Source organism: Hyla sarda, chromosome 5, assembly GCF_029499605.1.
Source record: "Hyla sarda isolate aHylSar1 chromosome 5, aHylSar1.hap1, whole genome shotgun sequence".
Classification (NCBI taxonomy): domain Eukaryota; kingdom Metazoa; phylum Chordata; class Amphibia; order Anura; family Hylidae; genus Hyla; species Hyla sarda.
The window spans coordinates 43,132,627-43,153,754 of NC_079193.1; the positions used below are offsets into that span (position 1 = coordinate 43,132,627).

The 21,128-nt window shown below is 43.7% G+C and overlaps 1 protein-coding gene across 11 annotated transcripts in view; it reads right to left on the bottom strand.

The window, feature by feature from the left end:
• The window catches only part of MPP7 (MAGUK p55 scaffold protein 7), a 413,461-nt gene that overhangs the window by 237,967 nt on the left and 154,366 nt on the right, over nucleotides 1–21,128 (bottom strand). For 6 of the 11 annotated variants that reach the window (XM_056519406.1, XM_056519401.1, XM_056519404.1 and 3 more), the window contains one exon: nucleotides 8,964–9,113. In XM_056519406.1, coding sequence (XP_056375381.1) covers nucleotides 8,964–9,000 — 37 coding nt within the window. In that variant the 5' untranslated portion in view covers nucleotides 9,001–9,113. Of the gene's footprint in view, nucleotides 1–8,963; nucleotides 9,114–10,396; nucleotides 10,565–21,128 lie in introns of all 11 variants that reach the window. The other 5 variants (XM_056519411.1, XM_056519408.1, XM_056519410.1 and 2 more) reach the window with 1 other exon arrangement.

A 21,128-nucleotide genomic window follows, 5' to 3' on the forward strand; every position in this document is an offset into this window, starting at 1 on the left:
ATAAGCCAGCAGGCTATAACCAATGTTTATCATCACCAACATCATTACCCTGTTTTAAAGTTGCACTCTATTATATCATAATCTAATAAAAGTGAAGTTTTAGGGGTGGGCATTAATAGGGTTTTTTTTTTTACCCCGGGCTTAGGCCAGTGGGTTTGGTTATTATTTAGTTGTCCCCTTACTTACCTGGGGTTGAGTTTTATAGTAATGTCTGTAAGAGGAACATAGGGAAATGTTGGCTTGCGAATAACAATATATTGTTTTTACTTACAATCTACTCTGATAGACTGGATATAGTAGTCATAAGAGGAATAGAATGGGCTTACAGAAATTAAAGGGGTATTTCAGGCCAAAACTTTTTTATTTATCAACTGGCTCCGGAAAGTTAAACAGATTTGTAAATTACTTCTATTAAAAAAATCTTAATCCTTCCAATAGTTATTAGCTACTGAAGTTGAGTTGTTGTTTTCTGTCTAACTGCTCTCTGATGACTCACGTCCCAGGAGCTGTGCAGTACCTATGGGGATATTCTCCCATCATGCACAGCTCCCGGGACGTGACATCATCATTGAGCAGTTAGACAGAAAACTTCAGAAGCTAATAACTATTGGAAGGATTAAGATTTTTTTATAGAAGTAATTTACAAATCTAAAAATATAAAAAAAAGGTTTTGCCTGGAATACCCCTTTGAAGCTACTTATCGGGACATCAAATCCAGTTCAACTGGTTGGGATCTAGCTCAGTCTGATCAAAGCTCTCCAGAAGGAAGCCTCCCCCAGAAATGGCCAAGACCTCATTTGCGACATATGCACCAAGCATCATGGAGGACGTGTTATAAATCTTTCAAACGGAACAAATCTTAGACGAGACATATCCGACCAGAGTGGTAAAACCTGAGAACTGGTCAGTGATCACAGCGTTGAGTGCAGAATTATTTTTCACCCATAGCTTTGCGGAGGATTAACCAGTAGGATCTATCAGAGACGGTCGGAGCTCAATAGACATATAGACATAATGAAAGAAACCCAGGACAGAGTGCTAACAGAAGGCACTGCCTGCGTAGTATAAGAAAACAAAATCCTCATGAATTCCCCTAGTATGGATTACACAAGAGCGGATAAACTGATTGTGAACCCGACATTGCTACGAGCTGTAGGAAAGAATGCAGCAGACTTATCAAGAGGAATGTTTTACATGCTCCTCAAAGGACACACAGTAAAAAGATCTTTGGCAGGTACATGGAAACACACACAAAGACACTGCCTCATAATGGAGTGGACTGTCAGAGCTTTCACTTTTGGATGTTATAAGTGTCAGCGCACTTAATGGGTCATTTCACAAAAAAACTATCCTCCAGCCTATGCATTAAAGTGAAGCTTCAGGATGGAGCCACTATTAATATTTTTATTGTTATTATTAATATTAATGTTAGAAAAATGCCAGAATTCCTTTCAAATACTTAAGCTGCTCATATATCTTCAACAACTGTCGGCTGCACACTCTATCGTCAAGCAGCTATTCTTCCCTATACACATGCATGCTCAGCCAGGCTCAGAGTGCATGTGTTTTCTATAAGGAGAGGGGAATAGGCTGCTGCCAGACACGTCTGCTCTAAACGATTCAGTGTTAAAAATTCAACATGACCGATCCTTCTTTCCAGCATCATCTATTGGGGGAAGAGTCAGCACGCTGAAGTCTACGCAAGATAATTGGCAGGTTCAGAAGACCATAAAGGGGTACTTTGCTCCAAGACATCTTTTACCCTATCCAAAGGATAATCCCTTCATACATGAAAGGATCTGTATAAAATCAGCCAGACAATCATTTCGATTTTGATAGTGATGTCTCCCTATGTAGATCAACAACAAATATGAAGCAAATTCAATTGAGAATAGCAAAATATATTCTGCAGAAGTTTTTGTTTAGGGCTAAAGATTAAGCCAATCTAGAATGCCTGAAATTGGCAAACCTAGGCCATCTGTGTGACAAAGTTCGCAATTTTTTTGGAAGAGGAAAAACTGGTATTCCTTACATACAGTCCGTGCCAAAAGTTTTGAGACTGACATACATTTTTATTTTCAGAAAACTTGCTGCTTTAGTGGTTTTTTTTTTAGATCTTTTAGGGGGTATTCACACCACAATTTGGTCATACAGCAGCTGGATCCAGTGGGAGAATTTAAAAACCGTCTGCTGCCATATCCCCGCCAGACCCTTGTCGTACCCCATTGCACTTCAATGCGCGGGACGTAGTCAGATAGTGAAACCAGTCAGCTCATTTTTGGACCGCATCAGTTTTTGTTGCTGGTTTGAAACCATCATCTGATACGGTTCAAAAATTATCCGATCAGGGTCGTTACTTGACTCCAACTGGCGCCTAGAAATAAATGAGGTGCGGCGCGGGTCTGGCAGGGATACAGCAGCAGCCGGTTTTTAAATTATCCCGCTGGATCTCTATATCCTGCTGTGAGTGCAGCCTTAGTCAGATGTTTTTATGTTTACTGATTTACAATTCTAAACATTAATACGTTTTTAACATTTTTATGACAAATACATGAAGTTTATGTAAAGACTCATTATTTACAGTGTTAACCCTTTTTTTCCAGACTTCTGCAGTTCACCCCGGCATGCTGGATGTCAGCTTATGGGCCAAATCCTGACTGGTGGCAATACATTCTTGTCTAATCTGTGCTTGGTCTTTATAACAATGTCTGTTTTTTTTAATTTGTCCATCAGCTGTTTGAATATCGTCCACAGATTCTCAATAGAATCAAGATCTGGCGAGTTTTCTGGCCATGGACCCATTATTTTCTTGTTTTGTTCTCGGAGTCACTTAGTTATCACCATTGTCTTGTGACTTGGTTTGCATCATGCTGGAAAAAGCATTGTTCATTACCAAACTGCTCCCGGATCACCATGATTGTACTTCAGTGACCATAGAAACGTCTGACTAAAGGGTCTGAAAACAATGAAGCAGCAAAGTTTGTGAAAATAACATTTGTGTCAGCCACAAAACTTTAAGCCACGTCTGTATGTTAAAGGAGTACTCTGGGGTATGAAAACGTATCCCCTATCCTAGGAGATAAGTTACAGATCACAGGGAGTCCGACCACTGGAACCCCACAATCTGAAGTACGGGGCCTATGCAGTCTGCAGGAAGGGGGCGTGTTCGACTACTGCACAAAGCAGAGGCTGACACGCCCCCTCAATACAACTCTATGGGAGAGTAGGAGTGCTGCATTCGGCAATCTCCGGCTCTGCCATAAAGATGCATTGAGGGGGCGTGTCGACCGCCGCTGTTTGGCCGGAGAGCGAGGGCACCGTACAGGAGAGAAGTTTACATATCCCGGAGTACTCCTTCTTTAAAAAAACAAAAATCCAGAATGTAAGGATCTGGATAAAGCGTTGTTTGAGTTGACACTAGTTCCTATCTTCTGTGACCATCCAGTCATGCAATGGTTTTCTCCCATAGATCCAAGCCAAATAGAAATACGAAGCCAAAGTCTGTGTGATCGGGGTGGAAATCTCAGCTATGGATCAAGATGGCATTGGATATCTTCCTCTTCTTTTTACCATACTGTCATTTTAATGTTTACTTCCGAGTAAACCTTTGTAACTAGACAGAAGTGAACTTCCAATTCTTTTTGTCTAGAAGAAGCAGTCAGATTCCCTGGAACAATTCGGTCTGACTTTTCTAGCAAATTGAAGCACATGCAAAGTGGAAGTACTTTATCAAGAAAATCAGATTGACTGTACTTCTTGAGATTTGAATTTAGTAATTCGTACTTAACTTTTAGCAGTAACTACTAAAATGTTTAAAGGGCTAGTAGGAGGTAGGCAAGGTGGAATTCACGAGCAAAATCAGGCGAAAATATTTTGCTCGGAAATTCCTTTGCAGCAGACTCCCATTGTTTTCAATGAGAATCTGTTGCATTGTGCATGTGGCATTTCCATGTCATAAACATTGGCAGTGGAAATTGATATGATAATTCTTTATACGCAATTTGCTTAGAAATACACTGCGGTCTATGGAGACAGAGCATTTCCGAGCAGTCCTAGTGCCAACTTGTTGTGCCAGCGCCTAGAGAATGCAGAATGTCCATCCGGAAATTTTCCAGACAGACATTTCACTATGCCAATAGATTAAAATAACTAAGACTTTAGAGCAGATTAAAACTTGGGGTGAGATTTATTTTTAAATATAATAATTTTTTTTTTCATTTGTGTTATGTTCGCTTGTTAATTTTTTTAATGTATTTATTTATTTTCCTGCTATTCTCTCTCCTTGCCGAAAAAAAAAGAGTGGGACATAGGGTGAAAAAGGATACAGGATGTGGAAAAGTGACGGCAGAGTGCATCATTCCATTGGAAAGGTGGAAAATTGAGAATTTAAAGGGGTACTCCAGTGCTAAACATCTTATCCCCTATCAAAAGGATAGGGGATAAGATGTTAAATCGCAGGGAATCCGCCGCTGGGGACTCCCGAGATCTCTCCCGCAGCACCCCTGTTTTTCAGCTGCATAGAGCAAGGATCGCGCTGTGGCTGATGACGGGCGATGCAGGGGACGGAGTATCGTAACATCACGGCCCTGCCCCCTTAGTGCAAGTCTATGGGACGTCACACCCCCTCCCATAGACTTGCATTGAGGGGGCGGGGCCATAATGTCACGTTACTCCCTCCCCTGCACCGCCCGTCAGCCACAGAGCGATCCTCGCTCTGTGCAGCTGAAAAACGGGGGTGCTGCAGGAGAGATCACAGTGGTCCCCAGCAGCGGAATCCCAGCGATTTAACATCTTATCCCCTATCCTTTTGATAGGGGATGAGATGATTAGCGCCGGAGTACCCCTTTAATATCTGATACTTGTCTATTGAGGAGAGAATAGGATGAGGATCCGAAGGGAGAGAATTAAATATGTCTGAAAGCTTTTTTTTTTTTATGTGAATTTTGGAAATGTAAAATACAAAAATACAGTAATTAAAAAATAAAAAATAAATTAAAGGGGTAAAAATATCAATAAAAAAAAAGAACTCACCTCCCCGATCCCCACTGTTTTGATGGTGTCCGGGTCCACATTTTTACACACAGGAAATGCATGCTTAGCCAACCAATGGATCCAGTAAACACCCGCCTCACCCATCTAAAACTACAAGGATAGCTGAGGGTCGCCAGGGGGATGCCAACCAGTTCCTCCACCTTATCCAGGATAAGGGAAGCAATGGGAATCTTTACCGCAGGTGAGGGAAAGCCTACTAATATTTTTTGACGTAACAGTGTTATATTGTTCCAGTAATTTTTACAGCCTCCTCAGTAAAAACAGTCCACCGGTGACTCCTGAGCTCAGGAAACCTCTCGTGGACACCCAGAAGTGTGTAAAACAAAAACTTTTTACCAACCAAAAGTATTATAAAGTATATGAAACCACTTGTTCCTTTGAGAAGGATTTAAATTTTTTTTTTTTTAAATTCAAAAACCGTTCCTTTGCCATTCATTCACTTGCGCTGCACTTTCCAGATGCTCAACATTCTTGACATCAGAGTGGAAAAATTTACTGTTAGTCTAGAGAAATCCAATATTGCCATTCTTGTCATATCCCTCATAGCTTCATTATTAGAACAGGTCTGTGGAAGCTATAAAGGGCCCTTAAATGATTAAAAATATGGTCCTTGTGTTACATCATTTTAAAAAAAAAATTTTTTTTTTTGTACATACTTGAAAAGCTAAAACTCCGTCCGTACAAATAAAGCGAATGTCTACCTTATGAAACACAACTATGCGCATTTTCATTAAATATTTGTCTGTATTTGTGTAAGATACACCAAAATTTCAACTTGGGCAAAAATCCTTTTTACGGCAACCCGGGGGTATTAAACACTAAAGAACATAGATCCGAAGCCCAGAACAACACCGTAAAGTTTAATAGTATTCATAAAAAGGACACAGCAATGCTTACATTTTCCACTTTGTCTAAAGTAAGTCAGTGTTACTTTTTATTTCTATTTCGGAATTTCAGGCAAGATCACTAGACGACCCCAATAAACTGTTACTGGGGCATGCTTTACTAGAACCCCTACCTGATGTAACGCGCTGTAAAGAACGTGACTGCAAAACTACAACTCCCAGCATGCCCGGACAGCCTTCGGCTGTCCGGGCATGCTGGGAGTTGTAGTTTTGCAACAGCTGGAGGCACACTGGTTGGGAAAGACTGCTGTAGAGTCTATCACGTCTCACTCCCCTGACATGTCTACTGCAGAGAGTACTTGTATTCCTCATAGGAGAAAACAAAACTGACCTGTCTTTCCTTCAAACTCACTGTATTGTGCTACTCCTCTGCTACTCCTCCTGGAAATGTAGGAATAACTTACCAAATATAACTTTTAGAGATGAGCGAACTTACAGTAAATTCGATTCGTCACAAACTTCTTGGCTCGGCGGTTGCTGACTTTTCCTGCATAAATTAGTTCAGCTTTCCGGTGCTCCGGTGGGCTGGAAAAGGTGGATACAGTCCTAGGAAAGAGTCTCCTAGGACTGTATCCACCTTTTCCAGCCCACCGGAGCACCTGAAAGCTGACCTAATTTATGCAGGAAAAGCCATCAACTGCCGAGCCGAGAAGTTCGTGACGAATCAAATTTATGGTAAGTTCGCTCATCTCTAATAACTATTCCTGGTCAACAAGGTATGTCTCTATACAGCCTGACAATGAGAATTAAAGGGGTATTCCAGGCAAAACCTTTTTTTATATATATCAACTGGCTCCGGAAAGTTAAACAGATTTGTAAATGACTTCTATTAAAAAATCTTAATCCTTCCAATAGTTATTAGCTTCTGAAGTTTTCTGTCTAACTGCTCAATGATGAGGTCACGTCCCGGGAGCTGTGCATGATGGGAGAATATCCCCATAGGAACTGCACAGCTCCCGGGACGTGAGTCATCAGAGAGCAGTTAGACAGAAAACAACAACTCAACTTCAGAAGCTAATAACTATTGGAAGGATTAAGATTTTTTTAATAGAAGTAATTTACTAATCTGTTTAACTTTCCGGAGCCAGTTGATATATAAAAAAAAGTTTGGGCCTGTAATACCCCTCTAACTGGATTAATGGTGTATTGAAAAGAGAAAAGGTAACACCCAGTTGTCAATTTATGCATACTTTTCCAGGAAGTACCTTTTCCAGGAAGTACAACAGAGGTACATCAAAACACAGTTGTAAGAATACACGCGCCAGCATTATATTGAGTGTTACTGTCAATCAAAGGGACAGAATAGAGATATGTGTGTGATTTCAGGGGGTCCTAAATCCCCCCCCCCCCCCCCCTAAATCTCCGGAATGGGCACAGTCTCTTACCTTGGATCACAGTTAGGAGCGACAGCCCACTTTGCCTATCATTGACCGCAGAGATGTTCTGCCTCAGCTGTCACTTTGGAAACCAAGCTGGAGTTTTTAAAGGGGTATTCCAGGAAATTTTTAATTGACTATGTTACAGGGGCTGTAAGGTTAGTGGAGTTCATAATATAGTGTCTGTACCTGTGTTTGATGGCCGGTCTCGCAATTATTATGTGATCTTTGCCGCAATGTTTATTTTAAACAGCATACAAAATGAGTGTCATCTTGGGTTTTTCCAGGTTGCAGTACAGCACGAGACATTACATCACTAGTCAGGTGTTCAAAAGGAGCCTGTCTGTGCTTCAATGGGTGACGAGACCTCTGGGTGGGAGGGAGATCATTCTGCAGGGAATTGTAGGTTTTGCAACAGCTGGAGGCAACCTGGTTGGAAAACACTGGTCTATTGTTTATAGCATAGCGTGGAAGGCAGCTAAGGTGTGCCTGAATGGGTGGGGTGACTGATGTGTGGAAGGGAGAAAAGTGATCTCTGGCTGGCAGATAAGTACTAAAATCACCTTATGGTGGATAATCCCTTTAAAGTAGTGTTTTCCAACTAGTGTGCCTGCAGTTATTACAAAACTACAACTCTCAGCAGAGCCAGAGCTCCTTACATGACAGTGCGCTCAGCCTATCACTGGCCGAGGCGGGACATCCATGCGGCCGGCGATACACTGACAGCACTGTGACGTTTCAAGCCTAAGAAGCACAGAGCCCAGCAGCAGCGGAGGAACGGGATGCCGATATCACCACAACGGGGGGAAATAGGAAGGTCAGTTAAAGTTTTTTTTTTGTTTTTTTTTTATGCCCGGGCACAGGATGAGTTAAAAGAATTTCACTGCATAGCTCCTTTAAAGGATAACTCCAGGATGTACAATTTATCCCCTATCCTAAACATGGGGATAAGTGTTAGATCGCGCGGGATCCACTGGGGCCCCCCGTGATCTCCCGAACAACGCACCACCTCCCGGTATGTAATGAGCGTTTTCGACCACAGCACAGAGCTGTGTCCTCATGCCCCCTGCGTACAGTTGTATGGCAGAGATTGCTGAAAGCAGCGTTCCGGCTCTCCCATAGAACTGTATCGAGGGGCCGCCACTTCCTGCGGTGGTCGAACATGCTCGTTCCATGAAGGGAGCCGGGGCGCCGCTCGGGAGATCATGGGGGGCCCCAGCGGACGGACACCCCCGTGATCTAACACTTATCCCCATCCTTAGGAAAGGGAATAAGTTGTACCTCCTGGAGTCATCCTTTAGGGTCTATTCACATGTACAGGATCATGCACATATCTGAAGCGGTGTTCAGTCATTTAGTTTACAATGAAATCTGCAGCTTTAAATTCTGCGCAGAACACTGTATATGTGAATACAACCCAAGGAGGCTGTGACAGAGGTAATACAGTGGTTCCCATTACCCACAGGCTAAGAGGACATTTGTTTACTGGATAAGTCCTAGTAGTCATGAAAAAGTCATGATTTAGTCTGGGAGTTGTATTAATAGCTGGAGGCACATAGGTTGGGAAACACTGACTTACAGGAAGTAATTTTGAGTTCATTAAACACAAAGCATTGTACTCGTCAGTTACCTGTGTCACTTCCAGCGCCTGTAGATAAAGCCGGCATGGCTGCGGACAGTCACAAGATCAGCGCAAGGAGAAGACAAATCCACAAGTCAGCTGTAGGAATCCTGTGGGCCGATCTGTCGCCCACGATTTATGCCACTTGAACGTTTTCCCCTGAAAAAGAACATAGAGTAATTTGTACAAGTAAAAGCCGGCAGTTACATGGTAAATTACGGCACTTTAGGCGCTGTCAAAAGTCTTTCGTAAACTTTATAAATTTTCCCGTAGAAAATCCATCACTCCTCAATGACTGAGCCAGTGATGGTCCTGGAGTAAGTGTGCGGTGACATGTATCTCGTTCTGCTACAGAGACTTAAATCACGGAAGAAATAATTATGTGCGATTAGATGGAGAAGACAAGGTGAAAGGAAAAGGAACACACCGGCCAATGGGGATGGCCTCGTCCGCCCGTCAGGTATTTTCCCCCGTCCTTCAGTCATTTAGTAGAGGGCCTGATTTGTCACCCTAATGCTGGCTGTCAGAGCGGAGCAAATTTATCATCATTCTAAGTGAACCAATCGTTTTCGCTTCAAAGGTAACATTGTTTTGTACATTAGCTCCATTAGAATCATAATTTAACAAGACGTGGAAGAATTGCACGGTGCTACGAGCGACAGGTTAAAATAACACCCCCTGATGGGAGCCGTACATTAACACCTGACAAAGAAAACAGTGGGCTTGTAACGTATACTCCAAAGCAGCCAGTCGGGGGGGGGATCAGTCACTGCAAACTCTCGCTGCAACCTCTACAACAGTGTTTTCCAAACAGTGTGTCTCCAGCTGTTGCAAAAGTACAAACTACCAGCATGCCCAGACAGCCTTTTACAACAGCTGGAGACACACTGTTTGGAAAACACTGCTCTACAAGTTGACAAGGTATAAGGAAAGCAAATGACCTATGAAACCTATGAACTAACCAGTATATTTGTCCTCAGGCATTATTCCACCAGATCTCGCAACACTACGTGAAACATTGCATTCATCTAGCACAGGGATTGACAAATCCCAGGCACCAGGCCAGCATGGCGACTGAGAATTTTGTCTTGGCGCCTAGGTTTTTGTCTGCCCTTTATAATAGGAGTTGTTAATTTTATTTTTTTTTGGGGGGGGGGGGGGGGCGGAGTGACTGCTTTATGTTTAAAAAAAATAATAATTTATTAACAGTTTCAATTCCCAAGTACAGGGATTGATTTATTGAATTGACACCCCTGACAAGATACATGACAAAGAGAGTAGGCATGACTCGCTTATGTATACACTGCAAGCAGAGCGGAGCATGGACTACAAATAATGCTCAACTCTTAAGTGGCCATGGCAAGGACATGATACTGGTGGTTTGAGCACAAGGATCTTAGCAAGTGGAAGTAACTAAAAGAACTGCCACAGTGGCCTCATACCTGCTGAATGCCAGATGCAATAATAAAAAGCTGCTTCAAGAAGAAGCAGAGCGAAGAAGACAAGGAAGCTTCGATAAGCTGGGTCACATGGAATCAAAGGATGTCATGTCAAGTTATGTGACTTGCGGAATCCTGGTAACTATGCCAAATCATAAGACATTTGTGAAACTGGAAAGAAAAAAAAAACATGTAGGGGTTTATGTACTATTGTGTTTTTGGCAAAAAAAATTAAATACAAAAATAAAAAATAAACATGAACAGCATTTTTTTTTCTATTTATTAAGCTTGTGTGGCAAACATGCACCAAAGTTTATCAACGTTTCTGGCCAGTCATTTTCTGCTTATTTTCTGAAATGTGAACTGGTTTTTAATTTTTTTTACAATCTTAGTCATTTTATGATATTTTATACTCTCTTTTTTTGGTGTCTCTGGCTGTAATTTTTCACTTCCAACAGAAAGGTTTAAAACGTAGGTGCAATTGGGTGCATTACTGATACACCAATACTTAAAGGCATGTGGAACCCCATCTATGCATATGAGGGACTACAAATTCACTATGAAAGGAATTTGAAGCTGTACCACACCGGCAGTAAGATGAATTGCAGGATGAGCTCTCTAGTGGCCGGGTAGCTCTGTGTTCGCTCATGACTGCCCGCAGAAAATCAGCTGCTACGAGCGGAAACACAGAGCTAAAGCGAGCTCACTCTGCAGTCCCTCTGTGACTACCTGCAGCGCATCCGCACCGTACACTGTGGATGCGTTGCGTGTCACCCTACTCGAAAAGAGCAAAAAAGTCACCGTAATGTCACCCTTGATTTCTCCTTGCCAGTGAAATATTGTATTATTCTATTCAGCCATTGCCAAATGTTTTCATTTTCTGTGTATACTAGCGAAAGCCAACTACAGCTCAAACAAGTTCTTAAAAGCATGTCATCAGTACAGACAAGAAGCTTAAGCTTACTGATGACATTCTTTTAAGAACAGTTTACCAATACATGCTAAACTTTACTTGCAAGTGTTGGCATACATTATGGTATGGCTCCTCCGTGTCCATGCAGGGGACAAAGCATACAAGGCGTGCTGGTTTTCGTTATTGTTGCGATTTTTAGGAGCTAAAAAGGGTCAGTCAACTTCTCCCAGACTAAATGGCACATCATTTTAGTACTGTATCATTGCACAACTCACTCGGGAGCAGAATTGGCAGCACCATATAAAGGGTTATCCTTCCTTTCCTCTTCTTGAACTCTACAAGTTGCCCAAAAAGGATAAACTGGTTGGTGCCGGGAGCTCCCACTGTCACAACTCCATGAGGATGAATTCACACTTGGCAGAAATTTCTATAACTATCCTAATTCCCAATTCAAACAAGTAAACTTCACTGAAATTTCTGTTAATTCACCTTAGATTAAAATTTGGTAGGTTGACATCCAACTAAAAATGGAGAAGAGCACTGAGAGGTGTTGTAGATAACCCAGCCATTTCCAGCCAATCAGCATGGTCAGGTGTTACCTCAGCAAAGCTGATTGGCTGAAAACCGAATAGGCCCCGCCTACAATGCTCCTCCCACATGTCCTTTTCAGCTGAATGCCAGGCACAATATAAACCCACTCCCAACCTTGGTTCTGGGAGCTTTAGAGTGGGAAAATGTATGCCATTATTTTAGGTACTTCCAAAAAAAAAAAAATAATAAAAATGGACATTTATGCCAAAACCTTAATTAAGGAAACATACTGTATAAAGTATACACACAATAACACAATTGCTGTAGTTTTTAAACAGGAAAAAGTCTGGGATTTAAAAAAGCTCAAGCTCGAAGGAAATTGGGCAGACAAGAAGTGGGCCAAACTGTTCTCATCGGTCATCAAAATCTGCCTAAATGATAGAGAATGAACAGACTACCAGCCGGAGCTGCCAAAAGTCAATCTGTCAGATCTCCTGGGATCACTGGTAGAGAACAGGGCCACAGGCTGAGAACCACAAAACCGAGCAGAGCGAGCGGCGGTGCCAAGCTTGTTTGGCGCGCGCTAGGTGTAGAACACCTCCAGCATGTATTCTGTCTCCCAATTACAACCATTATTTCATAGAGCTGGGGACTACATGAATGAAGTAAGCCAGTCTAGGGGTTTGCTTATTAGATGATGGCCTGGTGCTCTGCTTCTTTCTATGACATAAGGGCCTGTAAACATTAACAGATTTATTGCTTTGGGTTATAAGAATGACGCAATTGAATCATAAGTGATCCTGTATAAGACCACAACACATGATGCATTGTGCCAGGTTTGCATTAAAAATAAAATAAGCAATAAATACAAATCTTCTTTTGCCAATCTGCAAAAAAAAAAAGTTTTTATTTCATATATGTGTATATATATGTGTATGTATATATATATATATATATATATATATATATATATATATATTTATTTAGATTTTTTTTTTTTTTAAAGCAGTGTGGCAAATAACATGATGAAAAACAATAAGTGGTATCACCCAGCTTTCATAAAGTCCAGAATAATAAAGAGAATTTGGTGTTCTGGAATCTGAATAATTACAAAGGAAAAGGTTATTGGGGACAAAAATAACTAGAAAAATTTCAGGCGGCGACACATCTATTGCAAACAGGTACAAGACATCACACGTGTACATAGACAACAATGGAGGATGCCAACCCTCTGAAAAGTCAGATCACCACATTTGTGCCCTGCTAGACCTGTCTTACATGATTTGTACCACATTTATAATAAGATTTAGATACTTTTCCATCATGCCCTAAAAAGGGATGCGGCTTCAATTTATCCAAACAAGAAGAAGAAGAAAAAAACAAGTGGGGGCTTAAAATGAGCCACCATGCACCAAAATGTGGTGTAGGCAACTAACAACCAAACTCCCTGCACTGGACTCCAAAGCATATGAGATGGCAAGTGGATACCAAAATACCAACATATATTCCCAAGGGAAGATCCACTAACACATACATGTATTAAGAATTACAAAGTCTTAACTAAAGGTTAACGACGTCCGCGTAGGAGGACTGGTAGGTAACTGGGGTGGTACAACGGCGCTATATTTGTTTATGTTTTGGGTTCACACTCTGTTTACAAATATAGGATTTTTAGTGATCTGTGTTTTTTATTGAACGCATTAGCACTTTATATGTAGGCGCTGCTGGCCCTTTTAAAGGGGTACACCTCTGCTCAGTGTTTGGAATAAACTGTTCCGAACACTGGAGCCGGCCCCGGGAGCTTGTGACGACATAGCCCCGCCCCCTCAATGCAAGTCTATGAGAGGGGGCGTGACGGCTGTCACGCCCCTCTCACAGACTTGCATTGAGGGGACGGGGCATGACATCATGAGGGGGCGGGGCTATGATGTCACGAGCTCCCGGCTCCAGTGTTCGGAACATTTATTCAAAACGCTGAGCAGTGGAGTACCCCTTTAAGTACTATTTTATTATCAAATTACTGTTTATCTCATTTTCCTTTATCCATTATGCATTACCCACCTATGTGCACTGTGAGTTACTACTTGTGTTACCCAGGTGTATCTTATTTCTCTTAGTTTAACCTTGTCGTGGATCTGTACTTTTTATGGGATTTTATCATGTATGTAGTTTATAACAATTTAATAAAAGACTATTTATGTGTTATTGGATCTTTCCTTGAGAGGTCTAGTTATTCTGGTGTAGTTTAAGCCAAATAATTGTTGGTCTCAACTCCGACTAGACAGCCTTAGAATGTGACAGATTTATCAGGCTGTTCTTAAAATGTCTAGCTTAAATTTAAACTGTGTTACCAATTAAGAGTTTTAGTAAATCATGGGCTTTGTATTTGTAAGATTTATGTTGTCATATTGTTTTTTTTATTTAGGAGAGGTGGGGCAAAGTTGGCTACTACCTGTATGACTGGTAATAGAAGTAGTGTGTGTAGACCCAAGCAGGTGCAAAAATGAGTAAGGAAGCGCTCTGCCCAATTAAAGCAGTACTCCGCCCCAAGGTATGTAATCCCCCTAACATTTCTCATCTGCGTTGTTCCGGTCGTGATGTCCCACCATGCCCTCTCCATTCCGGTCTATGGGAGGCATTGTGATGGCTAGTACACTAGCTAGTTTACTAGCCGTCACACCTCCTCCTATCGACATGAATGGAGAGGGGATGGTGGCTGTGACTGCCAGCCATCCGGCACGAAGCGGTGCTGTGGTGCCACGGCAGAGATTGGGGGAGTCCCCAGCTGTCAGACCCTCCGCAATCAGAGAGGGCATGATGGCTGCCACGCCCCCTCCCATAGACTTGTATCGACGGGGCAGGGCTGTGACGTCAAAATACTCCGGCCCCTGTATCGCATGTCATCGGGCACGGAGCTAAGTTCGCTCCGTGCAGCAGATGACAAGGAGTACTGCAGGAGAGATCGCGGGGGCTCCCAGCAGCGGGAGCCCCCGCGATCAGACTTCTTATCCCCTATCCTTTGGGTAGGGGATAGGATGTCTAGGGGTGGAGTACCCCTTTAAAGGAGAACTCCGGAATATAAAAATTGTCCTCCATACTGCCGGCAGTAAAAAAATAAAAATGTACATACCTTCCTCCGCTCCCCCGGGGCCTCCGGTAACCAGCTCCGGTCTCCGCCACGATCCTCTTACTGGTTGCCGGTGGTCGGAGAATCATACTGCACTCAGTCCGACTCGGCCGGCGATAGGATGAGCGGCAGTGTGAGAACGCTTCAGGACACAAAATTCTTCACTACACCGGCACCTGCGGCCGGGGCCGAAAACGTCACACTGCCGCTCAGCCTATCGCCGGCCGAGTCGGGACTTCACTGAGGCCGGTGATTGGCTGAGCGCAGTAAGACTCTCCGACCACCGGCAACCAGGAAGAGGATCGCGGTGGAGGCCGGAGCCGGTTACCGGAGGCCCCGGGGAGAGTGGAGGAAGGTATGTACATCTTTATTTTTTTGCTGCCGGCAGTATGGGGGACAATATTTATATTCCGGAGTTCTCCTTTAAGTATAGATGGTGGGGCATACATATGTCCATTCCAAACTGTAAATACGTAGATAGCATGTAGAAAGCGGCACTCACCAAGACGTTTGGGATAAGGCACACATTACTTTTTGTCTCACTTCTGTCCTGCCATCCACTGATGATGACCGTCACATTTTAAAGGATTTCCCAATAAAGCATTGAAGATTTTATCCCATACGTCTTGGTGAGTACCACTTTCTACATTCTATCTACGTCTCTTTTCGTTTATGTTTACTATTTATTATTTTTTTTTTTTATGTGTGCAACAACTCAGTGCCCAGATGCTGAACAAGCCAAAACTCGGTAGGTAAGCAACACAAGAAGGAAAGAGTATGAGCGAAGAGCCAGACTACACAAGATTTAGTTTGTAGTCTGTTACCATGGAAACACATAGGTCTGGCCTGAAGCCTAAGCTGGCCATACACTTTAGATAGCTGTCAGATGAACGCTCATTGGTCAAGTCTGCACGTGTTTTGTAAAGGAGAGAAGAGAGATAAGCGGCTGCCAGACTCTTCTGGAATCGGTTTATCTTCAAAAAGGATCGGGCAGCTGAAATTCAACTTCGTTGGACACATATAGCTAGGTCTCTATTGAGAAGCAATATGGGTTGGGTCACAATGGGTGGGTGTCAGTCATCCAAGCCAATGATTACGCCTCCAGCTGTTGCAAAATTACAACTCCCAGCATGCCCAGACAGCCTTCGGCTGTCTGGGCATGCTGGGAGTTGTAATTTTGCAACAGCTGGAGGCACAGTATTAAAAAGCACTGATCAGAGCAGTCAAATAATGTGTTATTTTCTCCAGAAAAAAACGTAACACACCCTGTTGGTGCACGTACCAAACCGCGGATGTGACTGCTATGACACACTGGGAGCAGCTTTACAGACATCTACAGTAATGAGTGCAATAAATCCCTTAGAGGAAAAAACTTGGCAAGGGACCCCCCCATTAAAACAAGTGCACTCAGTTCTTCCCTGCAGACGGTGCAGATAAGACTGGAAGACCTTACAAAGTCTGATCCCACGTGTGTGTGCTCAGCCCTGTACGTGAGATCTGACATCACTGCAGAAGCACAAGCCGTCCGCTTACAAATGTCCTCAATAATTCAGAGTGGACTGAAGGAGGGAGCTCCGAAAAACTCCATGAACACTCAATTTGGCCTCACAACAAGGGAATAACCACATTTAACTTCTTACTAAGTCTGTGATTCATTCCTGCGATTCCCCAAATATTCGTATAAAAAAAAAAGCAGTGTTTTCCTCTCGCAGTGACACTGCTATTACTCAGCTTGGAAAGAAACGTACGTTGCAGCATGCGGAGCGCGGCTGACTATTGGAGGGCGACCCGGGATTCTGCATACTGTCAGGCCTGGAGAACATGGAGATGAAAGTCGGGCGAGAGCCTGTCTGTCCGGAAAAACACCAGGGCCGCCAAGGACACTCTGTGCAGATGGAGAAGGATTGTGCTGAAAATTGTACTTACTCCACGCAACAGTTTTTATGATGGAAAGAAAGTGTTTTGCTTTGATAACCCAATAGGACAAACAATTGCTAGAAGGTCATATCATCTGGAATGCTGAAACGGCAGAAACAGGCTTCTGTTTATTCTTCTAACTAACCCGGTGTTGTCCTGTCTTCCTGCCTAAACCTTGTGGGAGAGAAAAGACAACAATGGCACTCTAGTCCCTATATCCTGACCTCCTATCTGATTCTCATATCCCGACCTCATATCTCAAGAGAGCAACGCTATTGTCCTCATATCCGAACCTCCTACCTAATCCTCATATCCCGTCCTCATATCTTAACCTTATATCCTGACCTTCAATCAAAGACCTCCTATCCCAACCCCATATCACATCCTTATATCCCGACCCCATATCAAATCGTCATATCCCAACCTCATATCCCATCCTCATATCCCGACCCCATATCCCGACCCCCTATCCCGTCCTCATATCACGTCCTGAAATCACGTCCTCAAATCACGTCCTCATATCACGCCCTCATATCACGCCCTCATATCACGCCCTCATATCACGCCCTCATATCACGCCCTCATATCACGCCCTCATATCACGCCCTCATATCACGCCCTCATATCACGCCCTCATATCCCGCCCTCATATCCCGCCCTCATATCACGCCCTCATATCCCGCCCTCATATCCCGCCCTCATATCCCGCCCTCATATCCCGCCCTCATATCCCGCCCTCATATCCCGCCCTCATATCCCGCCCTCATATCCCGCCCTCATATCCCGCCCTCATATCCCGCCCTCATATCCCGCCCTCATATCCCGACCTCATATCCCGACCTCATATCCCGACCCCATATCAAATCGTCATATCCCGACCTCATATCCCATCCTCATATCCCGACCCCATTTCCCGACCCCATATCACGTCCTCATATCACGTCCTCAAATCACGTCCTCAAATCACGCCCTCATATCACGCCCTCATATCACGCCCTCATATCACGCCCTCATATCACGCCCTCAGAACACGCCCTCAGAACACGCCCTCAGAACACGCCCTCAGAACACGCCCTCAGAACACGCCCTCAGAACACGCCCTCAGAACACGCCCTCAGAACACGCCCTCAGAACACGCCCTCAGAACACGCCCTCATATCCCGCCCTCATATCCCGCCCTCATATCCCGCCCTCATATCCCGCCCTCATATCCCGCCCTCATATCCCGCCCTCATATCCCGCCCTCATATCCCGCCCTCATATCCCGCCCTCATATCCCGCCCTCATATCCCGCCCTCATATCCCGCCCTCATATCCCGCCCTCATATCCCGCCCTCATATCCCGCCCTCATATCCCGCCCTCATATCCCGCCCTCATATCCCGCCCTCATATCCCGACCTCATATCCCGACCTCATATCCCGACCTCATATCCCGACCTCATATCCCGACCTCATATCCCGACCTCATATCCCGACCTCATATCCCGACCTCATATCCCGACCTCATATCCCGACCTCATATCCCGACCTCATATCCCGACCTCATATCCCGACCTCATATCCCGACCTCATATCCCGACCTCATATCCCGACCTCATATCCCGACCTCATATCCCGACCTCATATCCCGACCTCATATCCCGACCTCATATCCCGACCTCATATCCCGCCCTCATATCACGCCCTCATATCACGCCCTCATATCCTGACCTCATATAACATCCTCATATCCCGACCTTCAATCCCGACCTCATATCCTGACCTTAAATCCAGACCTCACCATATAACGTCCTCATATCCCGTTTCCCTTGCACTAACTATTCTCTGCCTGCCGGGGAATTGGAAGGATGTTTAAAAGTCCCAAGCGATCTCTACAGCCCGAGAGCAGCATGATCAGAAGATGTACGGGACGTCCCATAGATTTTCATGGGTCTTCAGACAAAAACCCCCACCCTCACAAACTCTTAACTCTACTATATTTTTAGATGACATTTAAGTAACATGTGTACCAAGTTTCATCGAAATACCTCCAGACATTTGGAAGTTATGCTGGAACATACATACATAAATAAATATGTTTAGTTTTATAATTATAAGCATTTCCCAAATGGGGGACATATTAAAGTACCCGTATATTTTACGTTACACTAATATTAATCAGATCTTATTTTTCATAGCTCACTTGTGTTGCTTTGAAAATATGTGAGGTTTTCATTCTGCGTTAACATGTAACATTTTGGCGCAAGTTTTAAATTAAAGAAAGGCAGGAAAAATGCAAATTACACATAGTGAGTTATGTAAAAAATGAATACTGCATCCTTCAGAGACCAGGGCTGTGTTTCACAAGTGGTTTTTATCAGCAGTACAGTTGCAGTACCGCAAGCGTTTATACCACGTTTTCAAAGATAATTACCAAAATCGCAGTATAAAATGGCATGATTTGAAAAGGGATTTACATACAAAGGGGCGTGGCTTAAGATACAACATTGTGTGGCAAAATTGTGCCAATTTAAGACAACTAAATGGAGGTGTAAAATAGACAGTCTAAAGATGCTTCAAGTTTAAAGGGGTACTCCACCCCTAGACATCTCGGGCCGCAGGGGGTCGAGAGGTCACGGCCACGCTTCTCGTGACGTCATGCCACACCCCCTCAATGCAGGTCTATGGGAGTGGGCATCACGCCCCCTCCCATAGACTTGCATTGAGGGGGCATGGTATGACGGCACGATGGGCGTGGCCTTGACGTCACCTACCCTGCTCTTGGCTTCAAGCATTTGGAACAAAATGTCTGAGACACTGTGATACATCTGGTTCATTCTTAGGCCTTGTTTACACAGTGGAATTTCTGAGCGGAATCCGGTGGAAAAATTCATCACAGTCCTATTGTTTTTAATGGGATTCCGCTGCACTGTGCACACAGCAGAATTTCGATTATAGAAACATCTGCTGAGGAAGCTCTGATTTCAGCCGAAGCAGAAAGAATTGTCAATTCTTTTTGCGGATTCCACCGCATTGCTGTCCACAGAGACAGAACATTTCCACACGCTCCTAGTGCTGGCATGTTCTGTCGATGCCCGTTGTCTGTGATATGCCAGAAATTTTCTGGTCGGACATTTTGCAAAAAATACACTGTCTGAACATAGTCTTAGCCTAAGTCACACTGTCAAAGAATTATTCTGTTTTATAAACCTTCTGATTTTGCTGCGGATTGAAAGTACTTATTCCACTTACAATTTCCACACATCACATTTATTTTGTTCCTACTGACACAAATGTTGTCAAAACCTATGGTTTAAACCGAACCATAATCTTGATGTTCTAGTCAATGTTTTCTGACTACTTCATGACTTCTCCCATCATAGGAAGCAATTATAAAACATATTGGGTTATTACCTGCTGGCCCTTTTTCCAGGAAGGCAATGACTGCAGGACCCTCACTGGTCATTACTGAAGAATGACCAAGAAGTTTTAATGCCATAACCAAGGATTAGATTACGGAAAACCCAAGTCATATACTTTAAAATAAAAAAAGAAAATCTACACTTGGTGGGTGTCAGCTGTTAACTACTGCTGATACTCATTATTTTCAATGGTAGGAATCAGAGACAATTTCAATAAATGTTCACACTATTGATTTAGCATGGAATTCCGCGGTGTGAACTCCTACCATTAGTGTGAATGGGTTTTCCACAGACCCATTCACACTGCAGAATTTCAGCAGTGGACAATTCCACCACTGAAATTGATGTGCGCAAAGAAAGAACATGTTCTTTCTTTGCGCGGAAGTCGGCGACCACTGCATGGCCGTCAATGGTGACAGTGCAGTGCCGCGCGGCCCTACTGCCGAAGTATTTCGGCGGCAGCGGCCAAGATGGAATCTCCGGTCACGGAATTGTGCGAGCGGAGATTCTGTTCAAAATCCGTAGTCTGAACATACAGTTCATACTGACCATGCCGTATAAGGGTAACAACCAAATAGTTATATTCTGTGTGTCAGTTCTAGAGATGACCGAAGTTACAGTGATTCGATTTGTCACGAACTTCTCGGCTCGGCAGTTGCTGACTTTAGTAGTATACAAAGGACAAAGATGCCCTGCACTCACCGCTATAATCCAGATACTTCTGCTCCCATCTCGGGTCACGGCTCGGACACGGAGGACTCGGACAGTGGAGCGCTCAGAGGCGACTGCTGGCGGTTTCACGCATAGGAATGCGCTTCATCCGGCCGAGGCCGGATGAAGCGCAT